The 14,319-nt window shown below is 43.9% G+C and overlaps 1 protein-coding gene across 1 annotated transcript in view; it reads left to right on the top strand.

The window, feature by feature from the left end:
* Positions 1-671: 671 nt before the first annotated feature.
* LOC137535532 (zinc finger protein 585A-like) overlaps positions 672-14,319 on the top strand; it is a 48,685-nt gene continuing 35,037 nt past the window's right edge. Inside the window, exons 1-2 of the mRNA XM_068257372.1 lie at positions 672-1,087; positions 3,676-4,930. Of these exons, the coding sequence (XP_068113473.1) occupies positions 682-1,087; positions 3,676-4,930 (1,661 nt within the window). The 5' untranslated portion in view covers positions 672-681. The remainder of the gene's footprint in view (positions 1,088-3,675; positions 4,931-14,319) is intronic.

Consider the following 14,319-nt stretch of genomic DNA (forward strand, 5'->3'; position numbering starts at 1 on the left):
AGTGTCTTTCTCTCACTATAATTTCTTCGGTGTAACCTTTTTACATTTACTTTCATATTTGTGTATTAGAAAGAAGACTTGACTGTAATAGTTGAGGATGAAGATGAGGAGACGTATGTGAGGAGTGATCAGCAGTGTATGGAGGAGGGTGACATGATGAGGACAAGTAAAGAGGAAGAAGAAGAGACGTATGTGAGGAGTGATCAGCAGTCTATAGAGGAGGGTGACCTGATAAGGATCTATAAAGAGGAAGAAGAAGAGACATTTGTAAGGAGTGATCAGCAGTCTATGGAGGAGGGTGACATGATGAGGACAAGTAAAGAGGAAGAAGAAGAGACGTATATGAGGAGTGATCAGCAGTCTATGGAGGAGGGTGACATGATGAGGACAAGTAAAGAGGAAGAAGAAGAGACGTATGTGAGGAGTGATCAGCAGTCTATGGAGGAGGGTGACATGATGAGGACAAGTAAAGAGGAAGAAGAAGAGACGTATGTGAGGAGTGATCAGCAGTCTATGGAGGAGGGTGACATGATGAGGACAAGTAAAGAGAAGGAAGAAGAGACGTATGTGAGGAGTGCTCAGCGGTCTATGGAGGAGGGTGACATGATGAGGACAAGTAAAGAGGAAGAAGAAGAGACGTATGTGAGGAGTGATCAGCAGTCTATGGAGGAGAGTGACCTGATGGGGACAAGTAAAGAGGAAGAAGAAGAGACGTATGTGAGGAGTGATCAGCAGTCTATGGAGGAGGGTGACATGATGGGGACAAGTAAAGAGGAAGAAGAAGAGACGTATGTGAGGAGTGATCAGCAGTCTATGGAGGAGGGTGACCTGATAAGGATCTATAAAGAAGAGGAAGAAGAGACGTATGTGAGGAGTGATCAGCAGTCTATGGAGGAGGGAGACATGATGAGGACAAGTAAAGAGGAAGAAGAAGAGACGTATGTGAGGAGTGATCAGCAGTCTATGGAGGAGGGAGACATGATGAGGACAAGTAAAGAGGAAGAAGAAGAATTGTATATAAAGCATTATCAACTGTTTGTGGAGGAGGGTGATCCCAGTAACATTAAAGATGGGATTCTCTGCACAGGTGGGTAATACGCACTGAATGTGCCCCACTAATGATACAATCTTTGTTGTACAATCTCACCAGTTCTAGGTACTTTGAGGCACTACCTAAAGTATCTTATTTTTTATTTATTTATTGTATTTATTACGTGCCAACATATTACGCAGCGCTGGACATTAGTTTAGATTACAGACAATATTTAGGGGTGACCTACAGCAATATGACAATACAGGAATACAAGAAAGACCAGATCATGCAGCACAGTATGAGTACAAGGTAATGCTTAGTCACTGGATGGGAGCATGGAGATTAGGCAAGTCGAGTTCACTCAGATCCATTGCATGGGTGTACGGTGATGAAGGGTGCATGAACAGGTAGGAGACACAAGGAGGAGGACCCTGCCCAAAGGCTTACAATCTAGAGGGAGGGGTTGGGACACGACAGGTAGGGGACCAGAGTTCAGCTGTGGGTTTAGAGCACTAGTGAGGAAGGAGGGGGGGGGGGTAGGCCAGAGGGAAAAGGTGAGTTTCGAGGGCCTTCTGGAAGATGTTGAAGGAGGGGGCTGTCCTAATGGGTGGAGGTAGGGAGTTCCATAGTGTTGGAGTAGCTTTTGAGAAGTCTTGGAGGCGTGCCTGGGACTGGGTGATGCGGGAGGCGGTTAGGCGAAGTTCATTGGAGGAGTGAGCGGCTTGGTGTTTATCTCAGAGTAAGATCAGAAATGTAGGTTGGACAGGCTTTGTGGACAGATTTGTAGGTCAGACACAGCATCTTGAATCTGATTCTGGACTGGATAGGAAGCCAGTGGAGGGATTCTAGGAGGGGAGCCGCCCTGGTGGAGCGATGGGAGGAGTGGATAATTCTGGCTGCCGCATTCATGATGGACTGCAGTTGGGCTATTCAGGTCATAGAAAGGCCAGACAGAAGGGCATTGCAGTAGTCGCATATCCTTTTAGAGTCACTAGGGGAAGCGTTCTCAAGTAGTCAGATGTTAGTTGGGGGCGGAGCAATATGTCTTATGTAATTCAGGGCAGTAACCGTGGCTGCGGAGAGGCGGGGCATAAACAGACATGAATAATGAAGGCATGTGACAGATGTGGGTGTGGCATCATTCTGATGGGTAAGTAGTGCCTTTGCCATGTCTGTCAGCTGTGTGTTGTTCTTCCAATACACCCCGCCTCTCTTGTTATGTCGTCAGTTTATGCCCCTCCCTTTCATCACATTAGAAGCCACGGCAGCTCTCCTGCATTGCATGAGGCTTATTGCTCCGCCCACTGGAAGGCAGCTCTCCTGCATTGCATGAGGCTTATTGCTCCGCCCACTGGAGCAAGTACTGACTGTGTGGTAATTATGGGCAAATCCAGAAGATTGTGCTTGTGAAATATGCTGGAACCAGAATACTGATCACCTAGTTCCAGTGTGACACAACACAGGCAGCTGATCTCTTATCTACCCTGATCCTTAAAGCGGAATATAACCCTGCATTACAACTTTGCTCTAAAACATTATCTACAGCATATTATATGCAAAAAGCATTTTTTTTTACTAGACCAGCATTGGAAGGGTTACACACAGAGGTTTAAAGTTCCGTGGAGAGATATGCAGAAGTTCAGATTGTTACATTCTATTTAGTTAGATGTATGTATTGATAAATGTTACACACTCTTTGGCTGTCCTCCAGCTCCTTCTCAGTCAGAGAGAGTGAGTCACATTCAACACTTAGATACATTTATGTAAACAAAATGTATCTATGTCAGCTTCGGATGCGTCTGCAGAAATCTCCAGGAACTTTAAAGCTCTGTGTAACCCTTCCAATGCTGGTCTAGTAAAAAAAAATGCTGGTTGCATATAATATACTGTAAATAATGTTTTAGAGCAAAGTTGAAATGCAGGGTTATATTCCGCTTTAAAGGGGAGCTGAACTGTTGCCTAGGACACAAGGAAAACCTAGAGGAATCCACCCTGTATGTATTTAGAGAGTTTAGCTTGGCTAATTCCTCCTCATCTGTGACTAATCACAACTGTGATGTGATCTCTCAGCTGTGTCAGTTGACTGTCATGGCAGAGCAGCTAATTAGTAAACACAGGATGTTAAACCTATGTCTGCTTCCATGAAAGCAGGAAGTAGACACACTGCAGATTTGTTGCAGGATTTGTATCAGCTGTATTTAGAAATGTTTTTCCTTTAAAAGTTATTATGCTGTTGCATATATTATAGAGCAGAGAGGGAGTTCTGAGTTCAGGTGCGCTTTAATCAGCAACGTGGGAGGGGCCTGGAGCAGACCATCACCATACAGGGGAGGGGGAGAGAGAGAGAGATCTCCCATCCTGTAACAGGAAGTGGGTGTCTCTCCTCATCAGATGGGCCTACCTGCACGGAGATTTCTGCAATGTGTATTTCTGTCTTATACAAAACGCTTTGCTCTGACAGGTGACCTGTAGCCGATTAGCTATTGGCCAGAGAGGGGAGTGATGTAAGCGGCGGGGATAGATAGGGGTGTGTCATGTATATAAGTCAGCTGATAGTGTGTCACACAACCTCTGCAGTTCTCTATCAGGCTGATTACTTTTAAATTCTCTAACAGGAAGTGATGATGTTTCTCTATTTGCAGCGCGGAGTGCCGGCATCAGGAACCTCTCAGGGAATCGTCTCTCTGTATCCACAGACTGTACAACGGATGATGATGTCATCACACCACATTCTCCAGAAGGGAACCCCGTCTCCTCACCTATCCCCCCAGGATCCACCCATCCCCCTAAACTCAGGGGGTCTTATTCTGGAGCCCAAGTGAAAAACTTTCCCTGCACTGAGTGTGGGAAATGCTTTGGACGGAAATCAGACCTTGCCAGACACCTGAGATCTCACTCCAGAGAGAAGTCGCATTCCTGTTCTGAGTGTGGGAAATCTTTCGGGCATAAATCACATCTTGTCCTGCACCAGAAATGTCACTCACAGAAGACGCTGCATTCGTGCTGTGAGTGTGGGAGAGATTTTATGTACGCATCGGAGCTTGTGAGACACCAGCGGTCCCACACCGGCGAGAGACCCTATGTGTGTCCTGAGTGTGGGAAATACTTTGCACATAAATCTGTTCTGCTCATGCATCAGAGATGTCACTCCAGAGAGAGACCCTATTCATGTTCTGAGTGTGGGAAATGTTTCGGACAGAAATCTGGCCTTGCTAGGCACAAGAGATCTCACACAGGGGAGAAGCCATTTTCTTGTTCTGAGTGTGAGAAATGTTTTACGCATAAATCTGCTCTGGTTGTGCATCAGCAAACTCATGCAGGGGAGGGGCCTAACTACTGTCCTGAGTGTGGGAAATCCTTTGTACATAAATCACATCTTGCCCTACATCAGTGTTGTCACTCAGAGAAGACGCTACATACGTGTACTGAGTGTGGGAAAGGCTTTATATATAAATCTAAACTTGTCATTCATCAGAGGTCTCACACCGGGGAGAGGCCATATTCTTGTCCTGAGTGTGGGAAATGCTTCATCTACAAATCAAACCTTGTGACCCATGAGAGATCTCACACTGGGGAGAGGCCATACTGCTGTCCTGAGTGTGGGAAATGCTTCTCATACAAATCCTATCTCACGATACATCAGAGATCTCATGCCGGAGAGAGGCCGTATTGCTGTACTGAGTGTGGAAAATGTTTTGGACAGAAGTTTGTTCTTGCCATGCATCAGAGGTCTCACACAGGAGAGAAGCCACATTCCTGTCCAGAGTGTGGGAAATGCTTTGCACAGGCATCGCATCTCACCATACACCAGAGATCTCACACTGGAGAGAGGCCATATTCATGTCCTGAGTGTGGGAAATCCTTTGGCAACAAATCCCACCTTGTCACACATCAGAAGTCTCATAGAAAATAGATTATACAAGGTGGACTTACTTAAAGAAAATCTGTAATGAAAAAACTCCCCTGGGGTTCTCACTTCGGGTGGGGGAAGCCTCCGGATCCTATTGAGGCTTCCCCCGTCCTCCGCGGTGGCGAAAATCCTCCCGGAGCGGCGGCGGTGTAAATATTTACCTCCGTGGCTCCAGCGCAGGCGCACTATCCGCTGTTCCCATGGAGATAGGCGAAAATAGCCGATCTCCATCGGGCCGCTCTACTGCGTAGGCGTAAGTCTCCTGCACCTGCGCAGTAGAGCGGACCCGACGGACATCGGCTATTTTCGCCTATCTCCGTGGGAAGAGCCACAACAGCGCCCCCGCTGGAGCCAGAAAAGGTAAATATTGCACAAATTGCAACAAATTGTCACCTGTGCATTCTGTGGGCTGCAGCGCGACCTCCGTGGGGCACAGAAGGACAGGGGAAGCCTCAATAGGGTCCAGAGGCTTGCCCTTACTGATTTGAGTACCCCCCGGGGGAACTTTTTTTCAGTACAGGTTTTCTTTAAGAGTAATATTCAGCCCTTGTTCAGTCGACCAGTTTGTGTGTCAGTTTGTCATCCTTATTATGTGTTGAGCTTGTTCAATAAAGATTTCTTTAAAAAAAAAACTTTTTCTGTTGCAGAGCTGCAGCGAGGCAGAGACTGTTGTGTAGTTGTCTGCTGGCTCTGTATGAAAATGATATCGTAAAAGGATTAGCAGCAGTGTCCTTTAATACAGCAATTTCGGAATAGATAATAACTGAGCAGTGTCCTTTGTTTCCAGTGTTAGCAAATGAAGAGCACGCTACTCATGTATCGCTGGTGCGCTATCAGTCCTTATCACCAATCAGGATAGAAAAATGCAAAAGTCAATTGAGTAGCGCTCAGCGCTGGATTATGACAGTTCCAGATTTTTTTCGCACAATGTGACCAGCAGCAGTCTGCCGGAAGACATTCACACCACCCGCTCTCCCCCCTCCAGTAGTTGACGCGACAGAGTTGTTGACCCCCCCGGGTCTATCAGCGCATGTGGGGTGTGTGGCCACTCCCAGCCACTCTGGTACTCTCCTCTGTACGTCACTTGCAATCTCAGATCCATCCTCCAGCACACCTCATGAAATAATGATAGTGCAGAATGCGCCCACCCACTTTGCTTTCCTATAATTGATCAGATCTTTATATATATGTATAAATGTCCACAAAGTTCAGAGTCTTCGCTATCATCAATCCACAGATCAGTCTATTAATATATATGTAGACAGCGCTCCTCTTCTTACATCACAACCTGCAGGATTAAAACCTGAACATAGTGCATTACTGTTATACTATTTTACTATTACACTGACACCCCAGTGATTTGTAGTGCTCCACACGTGCTCCACACTTAGTGCAAAGATCCACACGATCCCTTTAGAAATACAGGCTCACCAGATGTAATCCACCTCGCTTTTCAGGTGGGTCTCTCACATGAATCAATAAGCCAATGGACTAGCAGCTTCAGATCTCCAAAAAGAGTTTAATCCAGATTCCTCTTAAAATCACAATAAAACAAGACCAACATAGCGTAAAACCATAAAAACATTAACTGTCAATGCCCTGCGCTAAGATGCACTCACGCCATAAGGATGAATTCTGCGCATATCAAGCCCAAACATATGCCTCGCGGTGTCACCTCCAATGCGGTTTCGGCGTCCCGTCTTCGCTACGGCGCTTCCGCTCGTGTGTGGCTGGTACCGGCTCACGCTCCCCAGTTTGCTCCCAGTGACGTCAGGCGCTCCAAGCTCCGCCTTACGCGTTTCGTCCGTCAAGGACTCATCAGAGGCTGACGTCACTGGAGCGTCCGACGTCCTTTATACCAGTTGCCCCCTACGCTGACTGCAACACGACCCATAGGTCGCGTGCGCCTGCGTCATCTACCTCTAATTAGCATACGTTGGTACGCATCGGCCATCACGCCGTGCGTTTCAATTCAATTTCCGCGTCAGTAGGCCTTTGATCTTAGATAAGCCATACCTCTACTCTACTTGCGCCCTCTACTGGACATCTATCTAACTACTTCTGATTCACATTTAATACATATGAACAAAACAAAAAATATATAAATAGAATATATACACAATCTTATTTTATTATTATTATTATTATTTAGTATTTATATAGCGCCGACATATTACGCAGCGCTGTACAGTGTATATATATATATTGTCTTGTAACTAACTGTCCCTCAAAGGAGCTCACAATCTAAGCCCTACCGTTGCCATATGTCTATATTATGTAGTGTAAGTACTGTAGTCTAGGGCCAATTTTAGGGGGAGCCAATTAACTTATCCGTATGTTTTTTGGAATGTGGGAGGAAACCGGAGTGCCCGGAGGAAACCCACGCAGACACGGAGAGAACATACAAACTCTTTGCAGATAGTGCCCTGGCTGGGATTCGAACCAGGGACCCAGCGCTGCAAGGCGAGAGAGCTAACCACTACGCCACCGTGCTGCCCACTTAGAACTTCCTTCTTACTGCTAGCTACTTCATCCAACTTCTAAAGAATGGGTTATCTCATGATCAATGCCCCATACACGCATGGAGGTGACCCCCTACTATTCACATGGACACCACCAGATTAATTTATATTAATTCTCCCTAAATATCCACTTCACTTATTTCACACCAAATTCATGCATATACATGGTGATTTTTTGAGGTCAATGATCTCCTGTTCAAACAACATATATTTATATGGATGTCCCAAACACGGGTCCCCATTCACATGTGCACCATATTATCTATGGCCACCCATGGGGGAGAAACCTGTGGCCAGTGGTTAATTACCCTGTACCCCTATGGTATCTCTACCCCCAATTTACCCTCCTCTTTAAAAAGTGAAAGTGCAATATGCCCTCAGTACCATTTATACTACAGCCACAAGGTTCTCACATCTTAGTGTACTAACCCACTAGCCCCTCCAGTGAATATGGGGTTCTGCCATTTTCTATGCTAAGACCCCAAGTCCCTATTATAAATCTATTTTAAACCTCCAATCCTCACAGGTCGTTTGTTATGAAGCAATTTAAATCAAATTCTACATTCATACCCTGCGGCGTCATCGTTTTTAAATTATAGATCCATCGTCCTTCTGCCTGAGAGATGTCCCGGACCAAGCTGGACCCCCTCCATTTCTTCACATGGGCTTCTATACCCATGAATTTCATACTTGCCGGGTTACTATCGTGAAATAACCTGAAGTGGTTTGACACACTATGCGTGACCAGGCCTTTTTTAATATTGGCCACATGTTCACCAATCCTTTTATGCAATTTCCTAGTGGTGCGACCAACATATTCCATATTACAGGGACATTTGAGTAAATATATTACCCCTTTTGAATTGCACGTGATACATTGTCCTAAAGTCACCACTTGTCCTGTGTTGTTTGATGTAAATGATCTTCCCTTTTGTGGTAGTGCTTCTCTACATCCCCTGCAACTCCGGCACGGGAAGAAGCCCTTTTGTCCCAGCATATCCCCAGATCGTATTTGGGGTGGGTTGATAAAGCTAGGTACCAGCTGTGATTTCAAATTAGGGGCCTTTTTATATATAAACCCCGGTCTGTCAGGCACCACTTTACTCAGGACGCCATCCAACCGCAAAATATTCCAGTGCTTCTTGATTATATATTCTATGTCCCTGTATTGGCCATCGTAGTTCAATAATAAATCAAAATCCCTGTTTTTTTGTGGTATTGCATTTTTCACTCTGTTTCTTAGAAGGTCCCCTCTATCCATTACTGTTATTTCTTCCACCAGTGTGTTGAGGGTATTTTCCTTATATCCCTTTTCCATAAATCTTTGTGTAAGTATTTTGCTCTGTTTTTTAAAGGTCTCTACCTCAGTACAGTTTCTCCTTATCCGCATCAGTTGTCCCTTGGGTATATTTTCAAGCCACCTCTTGTGATGGCAACTCTCTAATGGGATATACCCATTTTTATCCGTAGGTTTGAAAAAAGTCTCTGTGTTCAGTAAATTGTCTTTTTTCTTGATCACCAGGTCAAGAAACTCGACCTGGTCGTATGACTGATTGAATGAAATTTTTATAGGGTTCCAATGGCCGTTGGCCCTACTACAAAAGGCATCCAACGCCTCCTTTGGACCCCTCCAAATGAAAAACAGGTCGTCAATGAACCTATTCCAGGAGGTTATATATTCTGCCCCCTCCGTTGTCAATACCTCTTGCTCCCATTTGGCCATATAGATGTTTGCCACCGACGGTGCGAATTTTGCCCCCATGGCACATCCCATGGCACATCCCGCACTACCACAAAAGGGAAGATCATTTACATCAAACAACACAGGACAAGTGGTGACTTTAAGACAATGTATCACGTGCAATTCAAAAGGGGTAATATATTTACTCAAATGTCCCTGTAATATGGAATATGTTGGTCGCACCACTAGGAAATTGCATAAAAGGATTGGTGAACATGTGGCCAATATTAAAAAAGGCCTGGTCACGCATAGTGTGTCAAACCACTTCAGGTTATTTCACGATAGTAACCCGGCAAGTATGAAATTCATGGGTATAGAAGCCCATGTGAAGAAATGGAGGGGGTCCAGCTTGGTCCGGGACATCTCTCAGGCAGAAGGACGATGGATCTATAATTTAAAAACTATGACGCCGCAGGGTATGAATGTAGAATTTGATTTAAATTGCTTCATAACAAACGACCTGTGAGGATTGGAGGTTTAAAATAGATTTATAATAGGGACTTGGGGTCTTAGCATAGAAAATGGCAGAACCCCATATTCACTGGAGGGGCTAGTGGGTTAGTACACTAAGATGTGAGAACCTTGTGGCTGTAGTATAAATGGTACTGAGGGCATATTGCACTTTCACTTTTTAAAGAGGAGGGTAAATTGGGGGTAGAGATACCATAGGGGTACAGGGTAATTAACCACTGGCCACAGGTTTCTCCCCCATGGGTGGCCATAGATAATATGGTGCACATGTGAATGGGGACCCGTGTTTGGGACATCCATATAAATATATGTTGTTTGAACAGGAGATCATTGACCTCAAAAAATCACCATGTATATGCATGAATTTGGTGTGAAATAAGTGAAGTGGATATTTAGGGAGAATTAATATAAATTAATCTGGTGGTGTCCATGTGAATAGTAGGGGGTCACCTCCATGCGTGTATGGGGCATTGATCATGAGATAACCCATTCTTTAGAAGTTGGATGAAGTAGCTAGCAGTAAGAAGGAAGTTCTAAGATTGTGTATATATTCTATTTATATATTTTTTGTTTTGTTCATATGTATTAAATGTGAATCAGAAGTAGTTAGATAGATGTCCAGTAGAGGGCGCAAGTAGAGTAGAGGTATGGCTTATCTAAGATCAAAGGCCTACTGACGCGGAAATTGAATTGAAACGCACGGCGTGATGGCCGATGCGTACCAACGTATGCTAATTAGAGGTAGATGACGCAGGCGCACGCGACCTATGGGTCGTGTTGCAGTCAGCGTAGGGGGCAACTGGTATAAAGGACGTCGGACGCTCCAGTGACGTCAGCCTCTGATGAGTCCTTGACGGACGAAACGCGTAAGGCGGAGCTTGGAGCGCCTGACGTCACTGGGAGCAAACTGGGGAGCGTGAGCCGGTACCAGCCACACACGAGCGGAAGCGCCGTAGCGGAGACGGGACGCCGAAACCGCATTGGAGGTGACACCGCGAGGCATATGTTTGGGCTTGATATGCGCAGAATTCATCCTTATGGCGTGAGTGCATCTTAGCGCAGGGCATTGACAGTTAATGTTTTTATGGTTTTACGCTATGTTGGTCTTGTTTTATTGTGATTTTAAGAGGAATCTGGATTAAACTCTTTTTGGAGATCTGAAGCTGCTAGTCCATTGGCTTATTGATTCATGTGAGAGACCCACCTGAAAAGCGAGGTGGATTACATCTGGTGAGCCTGTATTTCTAAAGGGATCGTGTGGATCTTTGCACTAAGTGTGGAGCACGTGTGGAGAACTACAAATCACTGGGGTGTCAGTGTAATAGTAAAATAGTATAACAGTAATGCACTATGTTCAGGTTTTAATCCTGCAGGTTGTGATGTAAGAAGAGGAGCGCTGTCTACATATATATTAATAGACCTCATGAAATAAACAAAACGCTCCAGATAGCATAAAAATACCTTCCATTTATTGTAAAAATGCTCGCAGCACACAAAAATATGCTAGAAAAAAAACCTGAAAAGGTTATACAACGTGGGTGGGCTGGATGATAAACTCTGCTGGACCAAGCTTGCCACTAAGGTAATAGCAAGGACAAACACATGACCAATACTGCCCCGCCTGGGCTCCCACTGCCTCCGCCCTCTCCCAGGTTAAAAGCAAACTCCAGCAAGCTCAGACCAAAATCTGACTCAAAAAAAAAAAACATTCTGGAACAATCTTGAACATTGGATAGCAGAGACTATATCAATCTATTACTGCTTGCTGAGCTTTGCCAAATTGATATAACGATACTTTGTACACGATTGTGGAGACTAATCTGCTGGACTATGATGGTGTCTACATGGCGTGCGACTGGCGCTGTGGAACTATCAGTGGACCCACTTCCAATTATGGCTATATGTTAAATCATCTTGCTGCTGGGTGCTATATGGAAGATTGATACTTATGGATATATGCTGCATTTACAAATATTATGCAGCTTCCATTCACTTATGCCTACTTATTTGCATCCTTCCTAAAATCTTGTTGATGCATCTTTTGAACACTCCAGGAACTGCTTTCTATTGAGGCTGGAACTATAATTTACACCATTTTTTCCTCATTGTAGGATGAATGGACTTTCAGGTCTTTTATCGATAGTGATGGCGCTTGCAGGAATATATACACAGGATTCCATATATGGCAATTGCCCTGGGCTGTTATGCTGCATGGATCCCCATTTTTATTCTATGAATAATATTTAAGTGATCATATTGGTTGTAGCCAGTTACCCTCTGTGAGTGGTTATAATCCTTATTACTTATTGATAACTATTGGATTACCTCCTTAGCTGGCTGGCTGGTGTAATGGTTAAGGGCTCTGCCTCTGACACAGGAGACCTGGGTTCAAATCTCGGCTCTGCCTGATCAGTAAGCCAGCACCTATTCAGTAGGAGACCTTAGGCAAGTCTCCCTAACACTGCTACTGCCTATAGAGCACGCCCTAGTGGCTGCTGCTCTGGCGCTGTGAGTCCGCCAGGGGAAAAGCGCAATATAAATGTCTTTGTCTTAGGTGGCTGGGGCACCAGGTATGACCCTTAAGTGCAAGAATTATGTTTAGTATTTACTGTGGGGGGTCATTAGTATTGTACATATTGTTCATAATGAGTCAGGCCTGGAACCCACTACAAAACGCTATCGCTAATCGCAATCGCTAGCCTTTTGTATGAGCAGTTTGTAAGCGGTTTCATGAGCGTTTTAGGGAGAGATTTTAAAAAGTGTATCAATTTGCCAGCGGTTGTGTAGCGATTAGCGATTAGCATTTCAAAGTCTGATTGGTCCTTTTCATTTTGTTACAGTGTACAGTAACTTTAAACGCTAGCAAAATCGCTCCGTGCAAGTTTTGATGAGCGATTACGCCAGCGATTATATACTTTACATTGAAGCGCAAACGCTAACAAAATGCTGCATGTCTTGCGTTTGCGATTTTACTAATCGTGATCGCTTCTGTGGAATTTGCACCATCCATTTACATTGGCAGAGAGTTTAGGGAAATCGCTAGCGATTTATCACGTTCCCTAAACGCTAAAAAAATCGCTCTAGTGGATTCCAGCCCTGACTGTGTTTTGCTTTTGTACTCTTTATTAATACTCTGTCGACAACCTTACTACTAAATTATATTGTGTCATTATTACAATTGACATTTACGTTTAAATTATAGGTGATGGTATATGATTATACAAATAAATTGTGCAGTTTTTTGAACAGCATATACTGGTTTGTCCTTCCTTTTCTCTTTGTTTTGCTTGTTACCAATGCTGAACCTGCACTATACTCACCTATTTGAGTTATTGACCATACACATTTTTTCTAACTCTTACCAAGGACTAGTTTTGATTTCTATTTAACAGCTACTCTACAGCAATATCCTAAGTTAAGTTAAAATACATCTCATAAAAAAAAAAAAACACAGAGGTACACTAATGCTTAAAAGTTAGAGTGCCCTAACACATTGGGCTCGATTCACAAAGCGGTGATAACCCAGTTAAAGACTTTAGGCGTGATAACCATTTTTATCATGCCTAAACTCAGTTTAGGCATGATAAGTTTAGGCATGATAAGTTTAGGCATGATAAGTTTAGGCGTGATAAGTTTAGGCATGATAAGTTTAGATAGCGCGCAAAGTCCCGCACGCAAAGCAGCGCCATTAAACTCTATGCAAAGTGCACCAGACTTTGCTAGCGCAAAACTTTTGATCAGCTGTGCACTGCGGTGCTAACCCAGTTGGTGCTTAAACTTATCATGCCTAAAAACTTATCACACCTAAACTTATCACACCTAAACTTATCACACCTAAACTTATCATGCCTAAACAGAGTTTAGGCGTGATAAAGGGCTTTTCACTAGCGTGCTAACTGTTAGCACCGCTTTGTGAATCAGGCCCATTGTGTGTTTAATGTATTACAAGAGAAAGACCAGCCCTCAATAAATAGCACTACACCATATCATATACGAAAATACAAAAAAAAAAAAGTTTATTTAATCCATCACTACAATTTAGTTAAAACCAATTAAAAAATGAGGTACCAAACCCATATAGCACAGTACTTGTAACACTTCTTAATAAGCATATATATAAGGACTGGCCAATGTCCATATAACACAGTAGTATATTCTCACGTTAGCAAACAGGACGCTCAGCATTGAGCTATCCTGAGCTAAGAACCCGGGTTCAAGTTATCAAGGCCAGTAAAGTGCACAACAATATAATGATCATCGAAAACACACAACGCATAAATGCAAATACCCAAAAAGTGACATAAATAAAGCTATCTAATGAGACCTATACATACAGGTGAGTACAGACGGGATTTGTAGGTGAAACAAACAAAGAAAACTAGCCACGATACTTAGCCGAGCCAAGGATATAGCAGGCGATATGGGTGAGGTGCCAATATCCTTTCAACAAGGATATTCATAAAATGGAACAGTCTATTATAGAGGGTAAGAGGAAAAAATTGGAGTGAGACAGACGTGATTTTATAGGTATGGCCTATAGGTGGACACACAGAGATAAGACGATATAGACGCCGACCAAGACCTAGGCCTAAGGGTAGTAATCCACCTCCTCCTGTGGGTGGTGTTAATCCAAAACCTAATA

This window comes from Hyperolius riggenbachi, chromosome 10 (genome assembly GCF_040937935.1).
Source record: "Hyperolius riggenbachi isolate aHypRig1 chromosome 10, aHypRig1.pri, whole genome shotgun sequence".
Lineage (NCBI taxonomy): Eukaryota > Metazoa > Chordata > Amphibia > Anura > Hyperoliidae > Hyperolius > Hyperolius riggenbachi.